Genomic DNA, 22745 nt, shown 5'->3' with positions numbered 1-22745 from the left:
GTGAGATTCTCCACCAGGTGAACACCAAGGAATTTGGTGCTCTTGACGATCTCCACAGAGGAGCCGTCGATGTTCAGCAGAGAGTGTTCACCTTGTGCTCTCCTAAAGTCAACAACCATCTCTTTTGTTTTGTCCACATTCAGAGAGAGGTTGTTGGCTCTACACCAGTCCTTTAGCCGCTGCACCTCCGTTCGGCACTTCAAATATAAGCGTAGATGTCGTTCAGCGCATCTGGAAGGGAGGCATCTTTGTCACAGGCAACTGATGTTGTCCTGTAGTTGGCTGATGGACTGGATGCCCTGCCACATGCACCGTGTGTCACCGCTGTCCTGGAAGTGACTGTGGATTCTCTGGGCGTGTGGCGCTTTGCCTCTCTGATGGCCCGGGACAGTTTGGCCCTCGCTGTTCTTAGGGCAGCCTTGTCACCTGCTCTGAAGGTGGAGTCTCGGGTCCTCAGCAGTGTGCGCACCTCCACAGTCATCCACAGCTTCTGCTTGGAGCTTGTGGTGACATCATCAATGCACTTGCTGTTGTAGCTGGTCACTGATGCTGTGTATTCCTCCAAGTTGGTAGAGTTGCCATATGTTGCAGCCTCCCTGAACATGTGCCAGTCAGTACACTCAAAACAGTCCTGAAGAGCAGAGATGGCTCCTGCTGGCCAGGTTTTCACCTGCTTCTGAAGCGGTTTTGTGCGTCTGACGAGCGGTCTGTATGCTGGAATTAACATAACAGAGATGTGGTCTGAGTAGCCGAGGTGGGGGTGGGGCTTCGCCTGGTACGCGCCTGGGATGTTTGTGTAAACAAGATCAAGCGTGTTTCGCCCCTCTCGTTGAAAAGTCCACATACCGATGGACATTATTCCAAACTTTTGTGTTATTCCAATGTTCAAACAGTTTTACTTTCCCCTTGCTTGAATTGTTTGTGTGATGACAGTGCATTCATGTAGCCATTTTCAATGCATCCGTTCATGTTGATAAATGCACACGTTGCTTTGAGGAAGCAGCATTTACATTAGTACAGATATTTTAGTTTGACATTTACAGTAATAAGACAAAGCTGGATAAATGCAGCACGCAAAATTATGTAGAAGCTGTTAAGAGTTTGCTCAGAACAGGAAGTGGAAATGTTTTGTGGTCTCTCTGCGTAATGCTGAGACCTGCAGTTTGGTTTCCATAGTTTAGATGTGTTCAGATGAAATGGAGTTATTATCTCTCTTCTTTGCGCTGTCATACGGGATTATGCACATTTCTTCTAATGGTAAATATTCAATTTCAAATAATCACATCATTTTAATAATGTCCCGTTGTGCTGATATGAGCGTGACACGAGCCTGAGTATTATCAGCCAGATCTCATTTCTTAATTTCTCTTCAGATGTCTCCGGACAAGAGGTGTCTGAGCTGATAATGGTGCAATTGGGAGAAAACATTACCCTGATGTGCAACACGACCAACAGGTATGAAATCGCCTGGTATCACCAGCAATCTGAACATATAAAACTTCTGATTTCTGCAGAGATTGAAAAAATATCAGAAAGAAAAATTCTTCTTCTCGCCTACAATCAAAACTGGAAACGTTTGAAAGTTGAAGCAGACGTGGGGTTCACCACAGTCAGTCTGATCATTACTGGATTAACAGATTCAGATTTGGGTCTCTATCTCTGCGGGACAAAAGCGGACACTCCAGAGATGCACTTTGAAACACCCGTCAGACTCCAGCTTGAGGGTTGGTATTAATGAGATTTCTCCGTCTTCAATGCTGAACTTTTGTCCTTTATCTTAAATGTGTTTGGTATGTGTAGATCATGTATATGTTTGAAATATTTTCAGAAAACCTGAAAGAGGATAAAGGTGATTCTGGAAGAAAACTGCCAGTGGAAAAGGTTGAAATCACAGGTTAAGAGCGATACTTAATCTCATATTTCATGTCAAGTGGAAGTGCTAAAATATACTGAATCCTGATGATGCACGAGACTGCAGCATTGTAGTGCTAAAACTCTCTCTCGCTCTCTCTCTCTCTCTGTCTGTCTCTCTGTCTGTCTCCCTCTCTCATCTCGCTCTCTCTCTCTCTGTCTGTCAAATTCAAATTCAAATTCAAATGAGCTTTATTGGCATGACTGTATACAGTGTACAATGTTGCCAAAGCAGTAATAAACACATTACAAACATAAAAACAACAACATGTATATACAATAAATGAATAATAATGATAATAATAAACAAATAAAAATAAATACAAACGAAAAGGAAAAAACAGAGAGCAATGAGGAAGGGAGGAGAAAAAAAAGAAAAAAAAGTCAATTAAAATATGAGTTTGAATAGAGCTGTAATATGATGAGGGGTCAGTCTCTCAGCCCTCATGTGATGACAGGACGACACATACTGCGCTGCAGCTGAACACACTCCACTTTCTCTCCCATTAGATACGAGAGTTTGTCTAAGTTATTTATGTCCTGGAATTCAGGTAGAATATGAGCTATTTGTGTAAAGTGAGTGTTTCTAATGGTCTCATATTTACTGCAGTGAGTGAGGAAGTGAAGTTCATCCTCCACAACTCCTTCAGTGCAGTGTGAACACGGTCTGTCCTCTCTGGGTCTCCGGTTCTGTCCGTGTCGACCCGTCTCTACAGACTCCTTCAGTGCAGTGTGAACACGGTCTGTCCTCTCTGGGTCTCCGGTTCTGTCCGTGTCAACTCGTCTCTACAGACTCCTTCAGTGCAGTGTGAACACGGTCTGTCCTCTCTGGGTCTCCGGTTCTGTCCGTGTCGACCCGTCTCTACAGACTCCTTCAGTGCAGTGTGAACACGGTCTGTCCTCTCTGGGTCTCCGGTTCTGTCCGTGTCGACCCGTCTCTACAGACTCCTTCAGTGCAGTGTGAACACGGTCTGTCCTCTCTGGGTCTCCGGTTCTGTCCGTGTCGACCCGTCTCTACAGACTCCTTCAGTGCAGCGTGAACACGGTCTGTCCTCTCTGGGTCTCCGGTTCTGTCCGTGTCGAGCCGTCTCTACAGACTCCTTCAGTGCAGCGTGAACACGGTCTGTCCTCTCTGGGTCTCCGGTTCTGTCCGTGTCGACCCGTCTCTACAGACTCCTTCAGTGCAGCGTGAACACGGTCTGTCCTCTCTGGGTCTCCGGTTCTGTCCGTGTCGACCCGTCTCTACAGACTCCTTCAGTGCAGCGTGAACACGGTCTGTCCTCTCTGGGTCTCCGGTTCTGTCCGTGTCGACCCGTCTCTACAGACTCCTTCAGTGCAGCGTGAACACGGTCTGTCCTCTCTGGGTCTCCGGTTCTGTCCGTGTCGACCCGTCTCTACAGACTCCTTCAGTGCAGCGTGAACACGGTCTGTCCTCTCTGGGTCTCCGGTTCTGTCCGTGTCGACCCGTCTCTACAGACTCCTTCAGTGCAGCGTGAACACGGTCTGTCCTCTCTGGGTCTCCGGTTCTGTCCGTGTCGACCCGTCTCTACAGACTCCTTCAGTGCAGCGTGAACACGGGTCTGTCCTCTCTGGGTCTCCGGTTCTGTCCGTGTCGACCCGTCTCTACAGACTCCTTCAGTGCAGCGTGAACACGGTCTGTCCTCTCTGGGTCTCCGGTTCTGTCCGTGTCGACCCGTCTCTACAGACTCCTTCAGTGCAGCGTGAACACGGTCTGTCCTCTCTGGGTCTCCGGTTCTGTCCGTGTCGACCCGTCTCTACAGACTCCTTCAGTGCAGCGTGAACACGGTCTGTCCTCTCTGGGTCTCCGGTTCTGTCCGTGTCGACCCGTCTCTACAGACTCCTTCAGTGCAGCGTGAACACGGTCTGTCCTCTCTGGGTCTCCGGTTCTGTCCGTGTCGACCCGTCTCTACAGACTCCTTCAGTGCAGCGTGAACACGGTCTGTCCTCTCTGGGTCTCCGGTTCTGTCCGTGTCGACCCGTCTCTACAGACTCCTTCAGTGCAGCGTGAACACGGTCTGTCCTCTCTGGGTCTCCGGTTCTGTCCGTGTCGACCCGTCTCTACAGACTCCTTCAGTGCAGCGTGAACACGGTCTGTCCTCTCTGGGTCTCCGGTTCTGTCCGTGTCGACCCGTCTCTTCAGACTCCTTCAGTGCAGCGTGAACACGGTCTGTCCTCTCTGGGTCTCCGGTTCTGTCCGTGTCGACCCGTCTCTACAGACTCCTTCAGTGCAGCGTGAACACAGTCTGTCCTCTCTGGGTCTCCGGTTCTGTCCGTGTCGACCCGTCTCTACAGACTCCTTCAGTGCAGCGTGAACACAGTCTGTCCTCTGTGGGTCTCCGGTTCTGTCCGTGTCGACCCGTCTCTACAGACTCCTTCAGTGCAGCGTGAACACAGTCTGTCCTCTCTGGGTCTCCGGTTCTGTCCGTGTCGACCCGTCTCTACAGACTCCTTCAGTGCAGCGTGAACACAGTCTGTCCTCTCTGGGTCTCCGGTTCTGTCTGTGTCGACCCGTCTCTACAGACAGACTGTGCTCACTCAGACGATACTTTGACAGTAGCTTTCTTTGTCCATAATCTTTAATATGGATCAAATATGGTGCCAATTTATAATCCGTCTTAATTCTGTGGAAGTAGTTTAATTTATGTACTTGTGTGACTTTGTGCTGCCAATCGTGAATGTATTCTTCCTGCGTTATTCTGTCTGTCTGTTTCAGTTTGGCCAATCTGAACTGGATGGATGAATTTAGCTGATATTTTTCTACTAAATAGTGCATAGGGTCACTCTCTGGGTGTCCTGTCCTGTGAGTAAAGGCACAGTGATGGTAATTATCTGGAGGTGTGTCGGACAAATGGAACCAGAATTGAGCTGCTCTCTTCTGGATTTCAGTGAGGAGAGGAACCGGCCCAGTTCTGCTCTACAGCCCAGATTCGGGGCACTTCTGTGAACTCCCAGGATGTTTTTACAGAATTCTAGGTGGAAAATTTCAACAGGGCTTTTGTCCCAAGATTCATAATTTAATTTATATTTGAGGCCCCAGATTTCACAGCCATATAGGAGTATTGGTTTGATGATGCTGTCGAAGACTTTCAGCCACAGTTTAATGGGGGTTGAATTTAAATAATGATTTTCTTATACTATAATATGTCCTACGGGCTTTGTCTGTCAGATCTTTTATTGCCAAATCAAACTGTCCTGAAGCAGAGATTGTAAGACCCAAATAATTATAGTGGTTGACATGATGAAGGATTGTTCCCCCGATTGTGAATATATATTTATTGCTCAAAATGCGATTTTTTTTCTGAAAGATCATGACTTTGGACTTCTCCATGTTCAATGGTAAGGCCCAATCTCTGCTATATGTTTGTAAAATGTACTGTCTCTCTGTCTGTCTCCCTCTCTCATCTCGCTCTCTCTCTCTCTCTGTCTGTCTCTCTGTCTGTCTCCCTCTCTCATCTAGCTCTCTCTCTCATCTCGCTCTCTCTCTCTCTCTGTCTGTCTCTCTGTCTGTCTCCCTCTCTCATCTAGCTCTCTCTCTCATCTCGCTCTCTCTCTGTCTGTCTCTCTGTCTGTCTCCCTCTCTCATCTAGCTCCCTCTCTCATCTCGCTCTCTCTCTCTCTCTGTCTGTCTCTCTGTCTGTCTCCCTCTCTCATCTCGCTCTCTCTCTGTCATCTGTCTGTCTCTCTGTCTGTATCACTCTCTCATCTAGCTGCCTCTCTCATCTCGATCTCTACTCTATCTACTGTCTGTATCTATGTCTGTCTCACTATCTCATCTAGTCTCTACTACTCATCTCGCTCTATCTCTCATCTCGCTCTATCTATCTCTCTGTCTCTATGTCATGTCTCACTCATCTCATCTAGCTCCATCTCTCATCTCGTATCTGTCTCTCTCTCTGTCTGTCTCTCTGTCTGTCATCCCTCTCTCATCTAGCTCTCTCTATGCATATCGTCTATCTCTCATCTCGCTCTCTCTCTCTGTCTGTCTCTCTGTCTGTCTCCCTCTCTCATCTAGCTCTCTCTCTCATCTCGCTCTCTCTCTCATCTCGCTCTCTCTCTCTCTCTGTCTCTCTGTCTGTCTCCCTCTCTCATCTCGCTCAATTCAATTCAATTCAATTCAAATGAGCTTTATTGGCATGACTGTATACAGTGTACAATGTTGCCAAAGCAGTAATAAACACATTACAAAATAAAAACAACAACATGTATATACAATAAATGAATAATAATGATAATAATAAACAAATAAAAATAAGTACAAACGACAAAGTGAAAAACAGAGAGCAATAAGGAAGGAGAAGAAAAAAAAAAAAAAATCAATTAAAATATGAGTTTGAATAGAGGTGTAATCTGATGAGGGGTCAGTCTCTCGCCCTCATGTGATGACAGGACGACACATAATGCGCTGCCAGCTGAACACACTCCACTTTCTCTCCCATTAGATACGAGAGTTTGTCTACCTCATTTATGTCCTGGAATTCAGGTAGAATATGAGCTATTTGAGGAGGCAGTAGATCAGAATTCTTTTTGGGAATTATGGAGTAAATTAGATCAATCAAAAGAACCTAAACACATTCCCATCTATGACCCAAACATCTGGACCGAACATTTTGGAAAACTCTATTCACAAAACGAACCAACCCTCACCCTAAAACATCTGACCTCCCAACTATATACCCTGGAGCGCACTGTAAAAGACCAGCTAAACCATCTAGACCAGCCCATATTACTAAATGAACTGACAGACAAGATGAAATCCCTAAAAACTCAAAAATCCTGTGGCGTGGATTTAGTAACAAATGAGATGCTGAAACACAGCAGCCCCAAACTGAAAGATGCAATTCTCAAATTATTCAATCTTTTATTAAAAGCAGGACACTTTCCTGAGATATGGAAAGAAAATTTGATTACACCAATCTTTAAACAGGGTGAGAAGTACGACCCAAATAACTATAGGGGCATCACAGTGAGCAGCAACCTGGGCAAACTCTTCTGCTCCATCATCAATGACAGATTAGTTCAGTTCATTCAAGAACACAAGATCCTTAACAATTGTCAAATTGGATTTATGCCTAAACAGAGAACATCAAATCACATTTACACACTCCACACACTCATACAAAAACACGTCCAACAAACAAAACAAGGGAAAATATTTGGCTGCTTCATTGATTTTAAAAAGCCTTTGACTTCGGTATGGCATAATGGACTTTTCCTAAAACTAATCCAAAGTGGAATAGGAGGAAGGACATATGACATCATAAAGGACATATACAATGGGAACCAATGCGGGGTTAAGATTAATGACAAACGTACTGATTATTTCAGCCAAACTAAAGGAGTCCGTCAAGGCTGCAGCCTCAGCCCGACCCTATTTAATATCTATATTAATGAACTGGCATCAACACTGGAGAAGTCCTCTTGTCCCGGTCTGACCCTCGAGGACAGAGAGATCAGAAGCCTCCTGTACGCTGACGATCTTCTGATGCTGTCTCCTCATGAAGAGGGTCTGCACCACAGCCTCTCATCTCGCTCTCTCTCTCTCTCATCTCGCTCTCTCTCTCTCTGTCTCTCTGTCTGTCTCCCTCTCTCATCTCGTCTACTCTATATCTCGTCTCGATCTCATCTCATATCTCTCTCAATCTCGCTCTCTCTCTATCATCTAGCTCTATATCTACATCTCGATCTATATGTCATGTCGCTCTCTATCTCATATCTATGTCAATCTGTCTGTCTCACTCTATCATCTCGTGTCTACTGTCTCATCTATCTCATCTCGCATCTCTCTCTATCATCTCGCTCTATCTCTCTCTATATCGTCTCGTCTCTCATCTCGTCTCTCTGCAATCATATCGCTCTCTCGTCTCATCTAGTCTCTCTGTCTCATCTATCTGTCTTCGTCTGTCATCTCTATCTAGCTCTCTCTACTCATCTCGCTCTATATCATCTCTCATCTCGTCTCTCTCATCTCTATCTCATATCTCTCTCTATATCTGTCTCTCTGTCTGTATCCATCTCTCATCATCGCTCTCTCTCTCTCATATCGTCTCTATCTCTATCTCATCTAGCTCTCTATCTCATCTCGCTCTCTCTCTCATCTCGACTCTATCTCTCTATATCTCTGTATCTCTGTCTGTCTCATCTATCATATCGCTCTCATCTCTCATCTCGCTCTCTCTCTCTCTCATCTCGCTCTCTCTCTCTCTCTCTCATCTCTCTCTCTCTCTCTGTCTCTCTGTCTGTCTCCCTCTCTCATCTCGCTCTCTCTCTCTCTCTCTCATCTCGCTCTCTCTCTCTGTCAATTCAATTCAATTCAAAATTGCTTTATTGTCATGACTGTACACAATACAATATTGCCAAAGCTTGGAATACATAGAATAATTATAAAGACATCAAAAATAATAAAATATTATAACAAAAATGTATATGTACAAATTAAATTAATTGTACAAATTAACATTGTAACAAATTAAAATAAAATAAAAATAATAATTAGAACAGTTTATGAACATTTAAAAACTCTCTCTCTGTGTGTGTGTGTGTGTTACGTGTGTTGCATGCTGGGAGTTGGTGAAAGTGGTGGTGAGAGTTTCTAAATCTTGCTTTTTCCTATTTACTTTTTCTTTTCTTTTCTAGGAAATACATAGTTTAGAAAGCAATTTATAAATTAGTTAAATAGTGGTAATTGTGTGTAGAATGAATCTCTTGATGAGACGCCGCCATTGTCACTCCGTAATGGTTTCAGGTGTGTTCCTGAGGATAATGCCATAGTGGAGGATGTGTTGATTGCGGTTGGGGATCAGATTGGCCATGAGAACATTGTATCTGCATCACGCATGAATCAAGCTGTCGTTGTGTTTTTGAAGGAACAAAATTTAGTTAATCGGTTAATAGTAACTGGCCTTAACATTAAAGATGCTTTTGTGCAACTCTCTCCGCTGTATATACATCGACAGTAACAATTTCAAATGATGTTTTGCAACGTGAGTTAGTGCGTTTTGGGAAAGTTGTAAGTCTCTTTAAAAATGTCGCATCTTGGATGTAAACATCCGGCTCTGAAGCATGTTGCGTCTTTTAGAAGGTATGTGTACACGGTGCTAGAATCGCCTGAGAATCTCTGGATATTAATTTTCGTGTGAAACATGAGGGAAGATTATATATGGTGTATGCAACTATTGGCAGCATAAGATGTTTCGAATGTGGAGACATCGTGTCCACATAAGAAAACCGGTACAGAAAACGTGGTAGGATCGGAGGATGAGGTCGCAAATAATAGCGCTGATCTGGTTGATGCGGCCCAAGATGAGGTTGTTCCACTTGCTGAGGTGAGTGATGATAATTCAGTTGCTGTGTTAACGGCTGATGACACTGAAAATGATGTTCCTGTAGCTAATGTGGCCCCTAAGATTAGCGCAACTGAGTTAGTTTCTGAGGTTAATACTGATGAAGAAGTAGCTAGTACTAATGGTACTAAACAGTTGGAAAGTGCAATTTATGGAACTGAAAAATCGTATTCAGGCGTCTTGAATAATGAGGAAATGGATGTGGAGGAGGAGCAGTCTGATGATACTCAGTCACAAGTTTCTATGAGTGAAAATGATGGTAATTCACAGGGAGTTGTTTTTAACATATCTCAGGCAGGTTCTTTGGGAGATTTCAACAAAGATTCTTTGTATAGTCTGGAACAAATTAATAGTTTTCTGGATGAAACGTATGGTAAACAAATTAACATAAATGACTTTTTTTCTGATGTAGACAAATTTGTTCACTCTGTTACTTTCTATCAGAGCACTGTTGGAGTTGAGGAACTTAGTGAGAAGAAGCGTTTTTGGCTGAAAAAGCATCTTACCACTATAAGGAAGAACAGAGCAATGAGTAGGAGAAAAAGTTTTTTCCCATCTTAATTTTGTGCATGGAGGTTTTGAGGATAGGCTCTTTAAATATTAATGGTGGGAGGGATAGTGTAAAGCGTGCTATTGTCTATGAAACAATTGAACAAAAAAAGCTTGATATTATCTTTCTCCAAGAAACTCATAGTGATTTAATGAATGAAGCTGAGTGGAATTTGTGGTGGAAAGGACACAAAATACTTCATGGTACCAATTTAAGTGGGTGGGCATCTTTTTCTCTTCAACCATAATATCCACCCTTATAAGTACAGAGGAACCAGTGAAGGGTCGTTTGTTGGTTGTTAAAGCGCAAATTCAAGGAATGCTTGTGTTCCTGATAAATATTTATGCACCCACAGTGGGACAGGAATGCCTACATTTTCTAAATATGCTTAATGAGAGTCTTAAAAAGTGTTCTAGTGAAGGATGTGTTGTCATTGGTGGAGACTGGAACTGCACTATAACTTTTACTATAGACCGTAATACTGAGGAACCTCATATACAGTCCTCAAGCGCTTTGTCAAAACTAATAAAAGAATTCCAGCTCTTAGATATGTGGAGAATTAAACACCCCAATGATAGACAGTATACATGGATTAGGGCTTTTAATAATAGAGTTAGTGCTGCCCGATTAGATTCTATGTGTCAAAATATTTTAATAGTAGGGTGATTGAATGTTGCATTTGTCCTGTAGGTTTTAGTTATAATGAAAATGACCATGTCAAATGCATCTAAAAAATCAGTTTACTGACATTTTAATGATAAATTGTTGCAGGATGCTGCTTTTTGTGATAGTTTTGTTTTCTTTTGGGAAATTGGAAAAAGAAAAAAAGCTATTTTGAAAACTTGAAACAGTGGTGGGATGTAGGAAAGACTCAAATACAATTTTTTTGTCAGCAGTATACAGCGAACTGTAGTAGCAGAATAAAGAATGTGATTGAATTAATTTGCTTTTCAAGTGATTCAATGGAATTGCAGTTGGTTGATACACATAATTCTGTATTGTACAAGGATTTGCAAAAGTAAAAGAAAGAGCCAAGTCTGGTCCTAAATGAGAAAGTAAAGGGAGCCTTGATAAAGTCCTGTTTCATGTCTCTAGCAGAAATGGATGCCCCTACTTCTTTTTTTTAACCTGGAATATAAGGTGGCTCAACAAAAACAAATGCCTTGTCTTAAACTCCCTGATGGGAGGATAATGTCTAAGACTGTAGAAATGAGAAACCATGCTGTGGATTTTTATTTCAGTCTTTATGCTGCAGAAAACTTTGAAAATGATGACTGTATGACACAGCTTCTTCAGGGTCTTCCTCAGCTGGACTCTGATTCTAAAACTGTCTTGGATGCAAGTATAACATTTAAGGAAATTACTGCTGCTGTGGGACAACTCAGTTCAGGACGATCCCCCGGAATAGATGGACTGCCAGCAGAATTTTATAAAAGGTTTTGACAAATGACTCCATAGTAATTGATCAATGGAGAAAGGGGGTTCCTTATGTTTTCCCCTCCCTTAATGTAAATACTGCTGTGGGAGAATGGCAAGATGACGAGAAGTGTCTTTTGTCTTTTAAAACCCCTCAGCTTGGAGTTTGAGGAAGTAGGGAAAAAAGCCCTCTATATTTCTTGTGTGAAGGCATCTAATGCTAATCTTTTGAGTGGACTTCCTTCAACAAAATGGACTGATTTTTTTGGAACTATTTCTTCCCCTAGAGGCTGCTGGCGGTCCTTATACAAATGCCCAATTGATAAAAGAATGGGTGACCTTCAGTGGAGGATTGTACATGGAGCGATAGCCACAAACAGATACGTGATGCACATTGATGCTTCTGTAGGGGTGGGTTGTCCCTTTTGTGCAGACGTTGAAACGGTTTTTCATTTATTTGTACAGTGTGCTCGTTTAAATGATTTGTTTTCACTTTTATCTCAATGGTTTACTGAAATTGGTGAAGATTTCTCTTTTGAAATGTTTATATATGGTCCAAAGTTTACGGAAAAAAGAAAAAGTCAGTTGATTTTATTGAATTTTTTGTCTGGTACAGCAAAACTTGCTATTTGGAAATCTAGAAAAAATAAATTGTTAGGACAAGGCTCTCTGGATGTGTTGAAAATCTTCAAAGGCTTGGTGGCGGCTCGGCTTAGAATAGAGCATGCCGATTGTAAAATGGTTAAATGTGTAGAAATTTTCATGTACATTTGGGGGATAAATGAGGTACTTTGTACAGTAGATGATGATGATGATTTAATGCTTGCTTTTTAAAATGCTTTCTTGTTTTTACTTGTAGTATTTGTTGTGTGTGTGTGAGGTTGTAATGTTTTTGTGAATACTTTGTTTTAATAAAGGTGTATTAAAATTTAAATTCTCTCTCTCTCTCTCTCTCTCTCTCTCTCTCTCTCTCTCTCTCTAGATGATCTGACAGTGAAAGAGCGAGTGTTGATGTATGGTGGAGTTGGAATGGCTATTCTGATGTTTTTCTTGTCTACAGTCGCCGCAGGTGTTGTCATTTACCATCGTGGGAGGCAGAATGGCTGGACCGCTGGGAAAGATGCAGCTGCACTCTGATTAAACGACAATAAGGGAAATCTAAATTACAAAGCAATCTTACTCATGTAACCTCAAGCTTAGCACTGCAAATACAATGTGTCTAGCGTTGCTGTAGGATAAATGGCAATGTTACAGAAATATAAACCACTCACAGGATGGGGTGGAGAAATGCGGCTCATATATGTGGCAGCTGTCACCTTTGTGTCAGCTTCACTGGTGCAAACAATAAATAATCTTGTGGTCGTTGTCATTATTCAGATCAACAGCTGTGCAACTGCAATCTGTAAATGTCACGCATGCATAACAAACCAAAGTACTTCCTTGCTTCAGCAAATATTGCTCATTAAAATAAACAAATTTGACTGAAAATGTAAACTTTCCTTAATTATATGCTATATGTGTGACAATATATTGAGATTATGCTGTACTCATAATAATAAAGAATCGTTGCTAATTGTTTTGACTGAAGTGACAATAATCTGAAGTTTAGTTAATCCTGCCTAATTAAAGATTCCACGGGACACCACGTGATGCAGAATGTGACAACATTTTAAGCAGGTTTATTTGGGGCTGGCTGTCATTTAGAATGAGGAGAGCTCGTGTGGACAACACAACGTTTTTTGCCAAAAAGTTCAAAGGTAAATATCTTTAAACATAGTATGAGATCAGTAGTCAATCGCTTTTCTACACCAACTTCAAATGTTTAAAGCAAACTTCAAATTGTACATTTTGAAACCAGGAAACATTTTATATTCAGCTTCGTCAATTGCACCAACAGTTTTAATGCAAACTAAAACTTTGAAGCTTCTAAAAGTACATGATAAAAGTAATCCATACGACTCCAATGGTAAAATCAAAGTCTTTCTAGCGAGTCAGTCCACTGTCGGCCATCTTTGGGACACTCTCGGGAGGTTATTACCAGTCATGACCGTGCAGGGCCTATCTACTTGAATGGGGAAAGATCGAAATCTCCAAAACTGTTGGTCAAGACGACGACCAAAGAGCATATTTAAAATCAGCAGTAAAGTCTGACAACACTAGAAATCATAAATTGTGCTTCTTTACCTCATTTTATGCTAAATAAACAAGATTTTCCTGGCTTGTATTGCTAATATGCACACGTGTTCTCGAGTTAAATGACAATGTCTGTATCTAAAAGGTGATTGGCTGTTTTACCTGAAAGTCGGGACTTCCTTTGTACATCCGTTGAGCTGCCGTTGGTCGTTCCAGTTTCCAGTCGTCCCATTATTTTAATAGAAGTGGTCCGACTCTGCTAAACAGTCTCTGGTTTAATCCATGTCTTCAGAAGTAATATGATAAGTGTGCGTGAGAAGCAGATCAATATTTAAGTCATTTTTGACTATAAATTCTCCCCCCTGCCTTCACACAGTCGATGGTAACCGTCCAAACAAATAACTTGTGTATAAGTAAATATAAAAGCAGTAGTTGCTTGCTGGTCGCTCTCTCCTCTCTCTGACGCTCTGGTGAGCCTTTTCAGGTCCTCCGCCATCACTATAATGAGAGACAGGTGTTAGAGATAATTACGACCCAGGTGACGAGCCTTACCGCTCTCCCTGTCCCACAGACCGACACAAGACCACGCCCCCATGCCACAATGCCTTTATGTGATTTTTTTGCAGCTTTAAAGTTCTGGTCACCATTCACTTGCATTGTATGGACCAACAGAGCTGAAATATTCTTCTAAAAATCTTCATTTGTGTTCTGGTGAAGACAGAAAGTCACACACATCTGGGATGGGGGCATGAGGGGTGAGTAAATGATGAGAGAGTTTTCATGTTTGAGTGAACTGTCCCTTTAAGCATAACTTTTATTTTGTTCTTTGTAATTATTGATATTGATGATATTCAATTATGCAAATAAATACATATAAATTGACAAATATTATTTCTATTGCATTTGCATTTAGGAAGACCAGCTTGAGCATAGACAAGAATGCCATCATAGCTTTGGAGCAGCAAGAGCGAAAGTTGCCTTTCAACACACTGAATGTATTGTCCTCGACGTTGAGTTGGGGACATATGTCAAAACGTGAGGTTTTTTGGGCTACTTTATGCTCTTCACATTAGCTACCCAGTGTGCAGTCTGTTGAAATGCATTTTGAATTATTTTGAATGACTTTAAATCATTGCACAGCCCATTTGAGGACATATTCTGGTTCTGGGATAGCATCTAAGTGTGATGGTTAATTTGTAAAAAACATTTTGAAGTTTCATAATAAAAACCTTTGATATTCACCAGTTGTCTTATTTCCTCATGTCTGTTTTAAAGTTCATTAAAAGTGAATGAACAGAACATGGAATTTGAAGCTTCCAATGGGGCCAAATGAGCTTGAAATGCATAGTTGGGTAAACCTTGACTCTAAGGGGGAAAAACCTGCATTAGCTGGTGTGGGACAGTATTTTAAGTAAATGTTTGCAAGGAAGCTCATTAATTTGGGCATAGCCGACTAAGGTTTTTTAGGTAATGCTGCTTAATATTCATAGTGGAATTTGCACTATATGATGCAGTATAGTTTTAAGCAAATTCAAAACATTAATTTTACAGTGCAAAAAATGAGTGAAATGTATTTTTCGATAAACTGGATTAATTTGTCATGCAATGAACATTTTTCCTGACTGAGTGCAACTAAAACCACAAAATGCAAAATGGAGTTAATAATAACAAATAGACTACACTACAAAAATGTATGTGCAACAGTATATTTATAGACCAAAATTAATTTGGACATCTGTTGTTTGGACTGAACTTAAAGGTGCTGTAAGTGCATGACTGAGCCGTTGAATTAGTAACGCTCCCTCATTGCACAACCCCGCCCTCCAAAGATAATTTTGAGACCAAAACCGAACTAAGAGACCTGCGTGAAGTTGGCCCCCCACCCAACGCAAAACGTCTGCAAAATAGTCTCAATCGTTTGTGCTGGTTTGTGCTGGTTTGTGCTGTAAACATTTTCGTTTGTGCTGCTTCGGTTTTTTAGATATTAAAAGAATATTTATAGGTCATTCTGAGGTCACTCAGCCCCCCGCATGCTCCAAATTCACCCCAAATAGTCTCGTTTGTTTGTGCTGGTTTGTGCCGCTAAAAGTTTTGTTTGTGCTGCTTCGGATTTTTTTATATTAGACATTGAATTATAGGTGATGACGTCACCAGCCCCCCCACATGCTTCTTCAAGCAGTCCCACTGGCAGATCATCTTGATGCAGTGTGCAACATCAACCCGAACAAAACAAGGTGGCACTTTTGCTGACTGTTTACTGAGTAAGACACCACAACACTCATTGATGTAGGTCTTTAGATCAGGATGAGGAGTAAAAGCCTTGACCAGAGCTCCGAGCAAAGCCAGAGAAAAGTCACTCACAACCTCTTTTGGAGTTGGTGCACCTGCAAGTATCCATTCTGTCAGCCAATGTGTTATTGCATTAACATCGTGTCTCTCTGACAGCATTTGCACCTCTGGGACACTTGAGCTCTCATCCCCTGCCAGAACGCCCTGATATAAGAATATATGGCCAGACTTGCCATTTGGTCTCTGTAGTTTCCTCACTACTGAGCCAGTTGCATCAAAACTCACAGTGGGGTTAGTAGATGTCTTTGATAAAGACTTGTACATACATTTGTGTTTGACTCCAATAATGACAGAAAACTTGTCCAGTCCAATGCTTTAATGAGACCACGGTGCGGTGCACTGTATTTTAACATCTGCAGTGACACAATGGGATCCTTGTCGCCTAATTCTAAATAATTTCTCTCTTGCTTTGCTTTGTGCAGGGTGGCCAAATTAGGCAGATGACTTGGCTCAGGATCTCCAAAATCCATCAGCTTGGTTGCCTCTGATGCCCTCCATACATGGGGTCCCATTCTACCCTCACACAGTTCTTTGGCTATCTGCACACGCAAGTTACCAGAGTAAGCACGCTTGGAACAGCCAGTGTGCAGGGAGTCATCAGTGTTTTTAAATAAACACTTGAACACCATTGGGATGTTAATTTCAGGCTCTCTGTCACATTTTATGTGAATATGGCCACGACACTCTTTACAGTTGCCTCTGATTTCGATGTATTTCTCTGTGGCTGATGGATAGACCTTGGCTCTTTTAAAGGCAAATGTGCAGGGGCATTTCACTTCTTGCAATATGTGATTATTTATCACATGTGTCCAGATGCCAGGCTTCAAAATTGTGTATTCCCTTTTTTGTGTTTTAGAGAACTTGTTGTTGTATTGAACCATTTCACGCATGAATTCAATCCATTTCTGAAATAAACTTCAATATCAAAAGTCCAGAAATCTTTCAGTCTGGGTTAAAGGGACCCTGGCTCAGTGTCATCACTACTGCCATTTGTTTCATGAGTAAACCCTAAAGCAGTCCAGATGTTGTGTCTATTTAATGAAACAAAAGTGTATAGAGCCTTTGCAGTGATCTTGTTTTCTAGCTGCTTACTAAGCTCTGTCCCGATGCCCTGATTAGGAGTAGCCATGTTGCCATTTTGGACTTATGGCCTCTTTTGATGAACACATGGAAACTCTGTCGACTGCTGGTTTCTTGGGCATCTGGCATAAGCAAAACATAATTACCCACTTAAATAAAAAATAAAAACAGTTTTCATGTATTACTGTATTGGTCTGAATATAAGGATAATATAATATAGTATTAATATATAAGGATAATGGATCTTATATTAGGACCAATATGTTAATGTTGACCCCTAGATGCACAATGTATTCAAAGAACTAACACGGGTCACATGTAAAACTGTAATTAGCATGTATTAGTATTAGCAACGAGTTTTCTGTTCAGTAAACATTGACAGCTCTTGAATGCTGTACCATTATTCTTGAAGTTAACAAATAATATTGTAACTGACAGTGTTTAAACATTGTACTTACATTGGCCAGAAATTTGATTTAGTAACGACTTTAGTAATTTGATTTATGTCGACTTTTTGTCAAGTGTGTTCACATTGAGGAGATTTGCGCTTTTGTTCTCGTGCCCAGAGCTGAGCGAAGTTGACAGTTATGTCAGTATTGTATTCAATAAATATCAGCATTTATAATTCGCCTGTAATTCAATGTCTAATATTTAAAAAACTGAAGCAGCACAAATGAAACTTTTAGCGGTACAAACCAGCACGAACGATTAAGACTATTTTGGGTAAATTTAGAGCATGTGGGGGGCTGAGTGACCTCAGAATGTCCTAAATATTCTTCTAATATCTAAAAAAACGAAGTAGCACAAACGAAAATGTTTCCAGCACAAACAATTTTGACTATTTTGCAGACGTTTTGCGTTGGGTGGGGGGCCAACTTCACGCAGGTGACAAAGAGCAGGACTGTTTGTTCCTGTGGCGGTCACATAGCAGCACTAACATGTTACGTCATGTGCAAGTGGTGCTCACAGCCCGGCTAGCTCAGTCGGTAGAGCATGAGACTCTTAATCTCAGGGTCGTGGGTTCGAGCCCCACGTTGGGCGGATATCTTTTTCACTATGTTTTCTGTCTGTCTTTTCTCGTACTCTGCGGCTCGTGTTAAGTCTGTCGCTTCTGGTTCTCTTTAGTGTTCAGCACAGTCTGTTGGCATGCGTACCAGTCAGAATGTTCTGGGGGTTTTGTCCAGGACTGTGTACCGCAGGCAGCTCTATATGTTCGAAATGTAATGTTTGCATTTTAATTGCAGTTTTTGCAATAAATGCATTTGTATCTTTTTATTATTAATAATAAAAACGGCATATCCTTTGTTATATGCTAAAATGATAAATAATTGGAAATAATAATAATAATAATAATAGGCTATATTTATATATTTATTTATTTTTCAATTATTTTTTATCTAATTTTGGTTGGTTTATAATAATTTTTTTGACAAAATAACAGAATAACTAGTGGTAAAACGTAAATGATCAAATACTGTGAAAATATGTGAAAAAGAAATAATTTCACCATGTATACGCAGAAATGTATATATAATGTGTGACAATTGATCCATTTATAATTACTGTTCCAGTAAATAGGGACTGTTTCTGCAGCTCATTAACGCCCCCTGCTGGTTTGGGGCCTTGTGCATATCTATGGTAGGCCAACCATGCTCTAAAAGCAAACTAGTTAGTTAAACATGAATGGTTTATTTTCACAAGATCTATCATGTATTGTTAATCAGCTGTAGAGGAGCTGATGCATTTTGGCCACTTGTAAAGAGCACGGGTCAAAGGTCATGAGATGAAATCACTCCACGCAACTGCTCAGCCATGATTTTCCTCATTAAGAAAGGGCACAACACACAAACTCATGCATGCATGCTACATGCACATGCATGCACAAACAAACCAATGATCTATCAGGGAAATTGAGAAAAAATTATTCAATATTGGATGAACTTTTGTTGGTCAACAGTATGAAAATGATGACCGGATTTTCATTTATACCATGATCAATGGAAACATGTACATGCTACATGCTGCAACCCCCTCAAAGTTCAAGACATGCAAGTATTAAATGAATTTGCTTTTACATTATATTATATACTCATCATGATAACCTGTGATGTGATTTCTGTCAAATCAGGACTGTAATGTTGAGCTGGTGCTGGTTGTTATCTAAGAGCTGATGTTTAATTCCCATGAGTCGTTCACCTCGCATAACACTCCCGTTAACGGCTCCTGTGTTCAGGGGGGATGTGGAGGAGGGTGGTAGACGGCAGTCTTAAAATTCTTTTCTTAGGCAATATGGCGCATGTGCCTGTGATTCTCCTGCTGGAGTTTAATGTAATTATGGGATTACAGTCCTGTGGCACTAAAGCCGGTAACATTTACTACAGCCGCGCTCCGATTCACGGGACTGAAATGCACTTCACGGAACGACTGAAATGTGAATAAATAAAAAGCTTATTGCTATAAATTAAGTGTTAGGAAGGTTGCTGCTTCCCTTTTGCATGGATTGAGGGAACTGATGGGACCTCTGGTGCCTCTATTTGGAGTTACAAGGATGGAAAAGATGAGCGTCGAGGGAGTGGAAACGAGGAAACCTTATCAGAAGCTGTAATACCTATGGAGGGTTGGTAAGAAAAGATAATTTATTATTATCTTGTAAATATTGTCTCTTTAGAACATGTCATCATATCAAAGTAAATTAATAAACTTAGCATCATGAAAGAGGATTTTCCAAGAGTGGCTCTTGTCCCTTTTGGCCACAAAAAGCTTGTTACATCTCAATTTAAGGGGCAGGAATGACTTTATTTTAGCAAACCACTCTTTGTTATTAATTTTACTCATTAAATGTGTTGCATTTGACAGGAACTCTACTAAAAATGTCTGAATGTCAAAATAATAATAATAATGAATAAATCTGTAATAATGTCTGTAAAGCTGACTTGACAACCAAAAAAATTTCCCAATTTTTTCCCTACATTTTGAATGCTATATTTATTGTTTTATTGTTTAAAATCTTTCAAACTAATTGTAAAATGTTTAAAGTGTGTTATCTTCAAAATAAATCTAATGCAATTATATTTGCAGTAAAGAGTGAGTGTTTCTTAAGCACTGAAATGTTTCCTGGAGCCTATTTCTCTGTTTATTGAGTTTATGAGTTTGTGACAACATGTGTATTTCAAATAAAATAAAAAGTGTTCCTTCTGTTTGATAAATAATCTAAGCGAATGTACTTTGTTTTTATATTTGATTGAACAGGCCTCTTAGATGTCCCTAAAGGAAAACACAACTTTTTGATCAGTAAAACAGCACTGTTTCATCAAGTACCGCTAAGTGATGTCTCTGTCCACCCTACCGGAATGGAAGCTGCTTCTACTGGAGCGAAAGAGAAGAGAGGAAGAGAAAAAAGAGAGAAGAGAGAGAGAGGAGGAGGAGAGGTTGGCAAGCATGCCTGCCTGGAAGCGAGGGATCATCCAGAGAAGGAGGGCGAAGCAGGATGAAGAGAGAGAGAGGGAGAGAGACAGAGAGGGAGGACAACATAGTCCAGATATCCTGGGAATCACAGAGGACATTGTGACTGAGCAGCTGGACAATATGCTTACATTCCATCTCCAGACTGACCCTGGGTCCATAGTCCAAAATCAGGTATCAAACGAAACCATCAACCCCATCCGACAGAACCTCTTCATCCGCTCTGAGAACAGCTGGTGGAGAGACAACAGGAAAAAAGTAATCACAGATGAAGAAAATTATAATAAAAAGGCAACTAACAACATGGGGAGAGAAAGAAATAGAGAAACAGAGAAAGAAGGAGGTAGATGTCAGGAGAGGGAGTTTTGGAGAGGACGAGAAAAAGAGCTGTGGGTGGAGAAGACAGGAAATAAAAGCGAAGGAAGAGTAAGAACTGGGAGGGAACTGGTAAAAGAAAGCAAAGAGGTAGATGGTAGCATGTCTCTCTTCCCCGGTCACTGGTCTTCGCACTATCAATGCAGACAACATTATTATCATTGAGAAAGACAAAAAAGATAGGGAAAGACTGGAGAAGCAGGAGAACACTGGAGAGAAGGAAGTGCAAGAGGAAGAGAAGAGGTTGAGGATGGACTTGAGGGAGTTTCTGGCTGGTGGAGGAAGCGTGACCGAGATTATGGCATCAGAAGTTCTGATTATTACACAGGCCATTACAGATGGAAAAAAAGTGGAAGACGTTAGTGTGATGCAAGAGAGAGGGTGCAGTGGAAAACACGTAGTAGGGAGCGAGAGAAATAGAGGGAGACAGGGCACATGGACAAAAGAGACAAATCAAGTTCCAACTTGTGAAACCTTGACATCAAGGACAGTCACGCAAAGAGCTGAGATAATCCCAAACAATAAAAATAGAGAAGCTGCAGAGTGTAGTGGTCGAGTAACACAGCTCCTTAGTAAGTTCGGGGAACACCCCAAACCCCCAATGCGGTCCAAGAGCACGGACTGCTTTAACCGGCCAGGCAAGAACCGGGCTAAATACAGCACAGGAGACCTGTTTGTGCAAGAGAAGCGGAGTAAAGAGGAAGAGCAGACAAGGCCGACATTCAGAGGTGTTCCCAAACGTTCCTTCAGCTTCTCTGACCGTGTATTGCTCCAGCAGGAAAAAGGACAATGTGAGGAGGAGCTGGAGTTTAAGGTGGTGGAGAGGACGTACTCCGACCGCAGGTTCAAACCACAGGTGATGGTTAGGAGCACCGAACAGTCAGAGAGTGAACCAAGAGTCACAACACGATGGCGGCGGCCCAAAAATGAAGAACAGGAGGTGTTGCATGTAAAAACACACAGAGAGAGAAGGGTGGAAAATGAAACTAATGACTCTGTTTGTGGAAAGATGGAGGAACGGATGTCAAGTGCAGACCTGCAAGAGGGCTTCACTGTGGCCTCCATCAAAAACCCAGAGGGCATCATGTTTGCTTGTCGAATTCCTTTCAAAGAGGACAGGGCATGCAGCTTAGAAAGAGAGAGCAAGGGAGGGAGAGAGGAGAATGAGAGTGAGATACAGAGAGATCAAGATGAAAGAGATTGAGGTAGAGGGAGTGGAATGGCAGACATGCAAACTGACAGAATTACAAACTGAGGCAAAAGCAAAATCCAAGAGGAAGTGGAATCAGGAGCAGGTATCTGTGGCCTCAGAACATGGAAACTTCCATGGTGCATATATTCCCCTTGCAGATGACAGTGAGGATTACAACACAACCATAGATTACTCTACAGACACCCAATACCAAGAAGTCGCTACTTTCTCTGTAGACTCCAGTATGCTGTCTTCAGCATATTGTGGACAAAAACAAATCTCAGCCCAAGCCGTTCTCTCCCAGCACACAGGTGATCTGCTGTGTAAAATAGGAAGTGTCCAGATGGACAGAGATCTCAAGAGGTCAGGGCAGAATTTGTCACCTGGAGACACAGATATAATCTCTAGTGAAATAAATGAAAATCTGAACACTTGTCACATTCAAAACGAGCATCTTTATCATCTGTATCAGAATGTATCAAAAGAAGCCCCTGACGAAAGTAATTTTACCTCCCAGGCCACGCAACAGATTCAGAGCAAATCATGCACCCAGGAGGAAGTCACTATCCCCAGGACAGTGTTTTATGGAGTCGATGTATCTTCAGAAAGGAGGGCGAGTCACTATGCTGAAGATGGACAGATTGCAGGTGGAGGAGTGGAGAGGAGAGGGAGCTGGAAAGCTGGTCGACCTCTGACCCGAGTGGAGTCTCTGAGAGAGAGAATCCGCCAGCAAGAGGAGGAGAGGTGGAAAAGTAGAGAGGCACAGGAAAGAGAGAGGAAAATGGCTGAAGTGATGGATGGCAGAGAAGAGGACAGGACAGAAGTAGAAGGAACTGTGAGAGAAGTGACACAGGATCAACAGAAGGAAATCACATTACAGACTCTCAGACTGTTTGACGTCACACAGGAAGTTAGC

The 22745-nt window shown here is 41.7% G+C and overlaps 1 protein-coding gene and 1 non-coding gene across 2 annotated transcripts; both read left to right on the top strand.

Moving 5' to 3' along the window:
* Positions 1–1181: 1181 nt before the first annotated feature.
* On the top strand, positions 1182–13389 carry LOC127650460 (uncharacterized). The gene is made up of 4 exons (XM_052135907.1): positions 1182–1257; positions 1374–1724; positions 1829–1894; positions 12221–13389. The coding sequence occupies exons 1-4, from the start codon at positions 1182–1184 to the stop codon at positions 12373–12375; spliced, it is 648 nt and encodes a 215-aa protein (XP_051991867.1). The 3' UTR covers positions 12376–13389.
* A 4379-nt stretch (positions 13390–17768) lies between these two features.
* trnak-cuu (transfer RNA lysine (anticodon CUU)) lies at positions 17769–17841 on the top strand. The gene has a single exon. It is a non-coding gene; the product is annotated as a tRNA-Lys (tRNA).
* Positions 17842–22745: the final 4904 nt, after the last annotated feature.

This window comes from Xyrauchen texanus, chromosome 10 (genome assembly GCF_025860055.1).
Source record: "Xyrauchen texanus isolate HMW12.3.18 chromosome 10, RBS_HiC_50CHRs, whole genome shotgun sequence".
In the NCBI taxonomy this organism is placed as follows: domain Eukaryota; kingdom Metazoa; phylum Chordata; class Actinopteri; order Cypriniformes; family Catostomidae; genus Xyrauchen; species Xyrauchen texanus.
The sequence above is the reverse complement of the archived record's forward strand: the minus strand, read 5'-3'. Positions and strand labels throughout refer to the sequence as shown.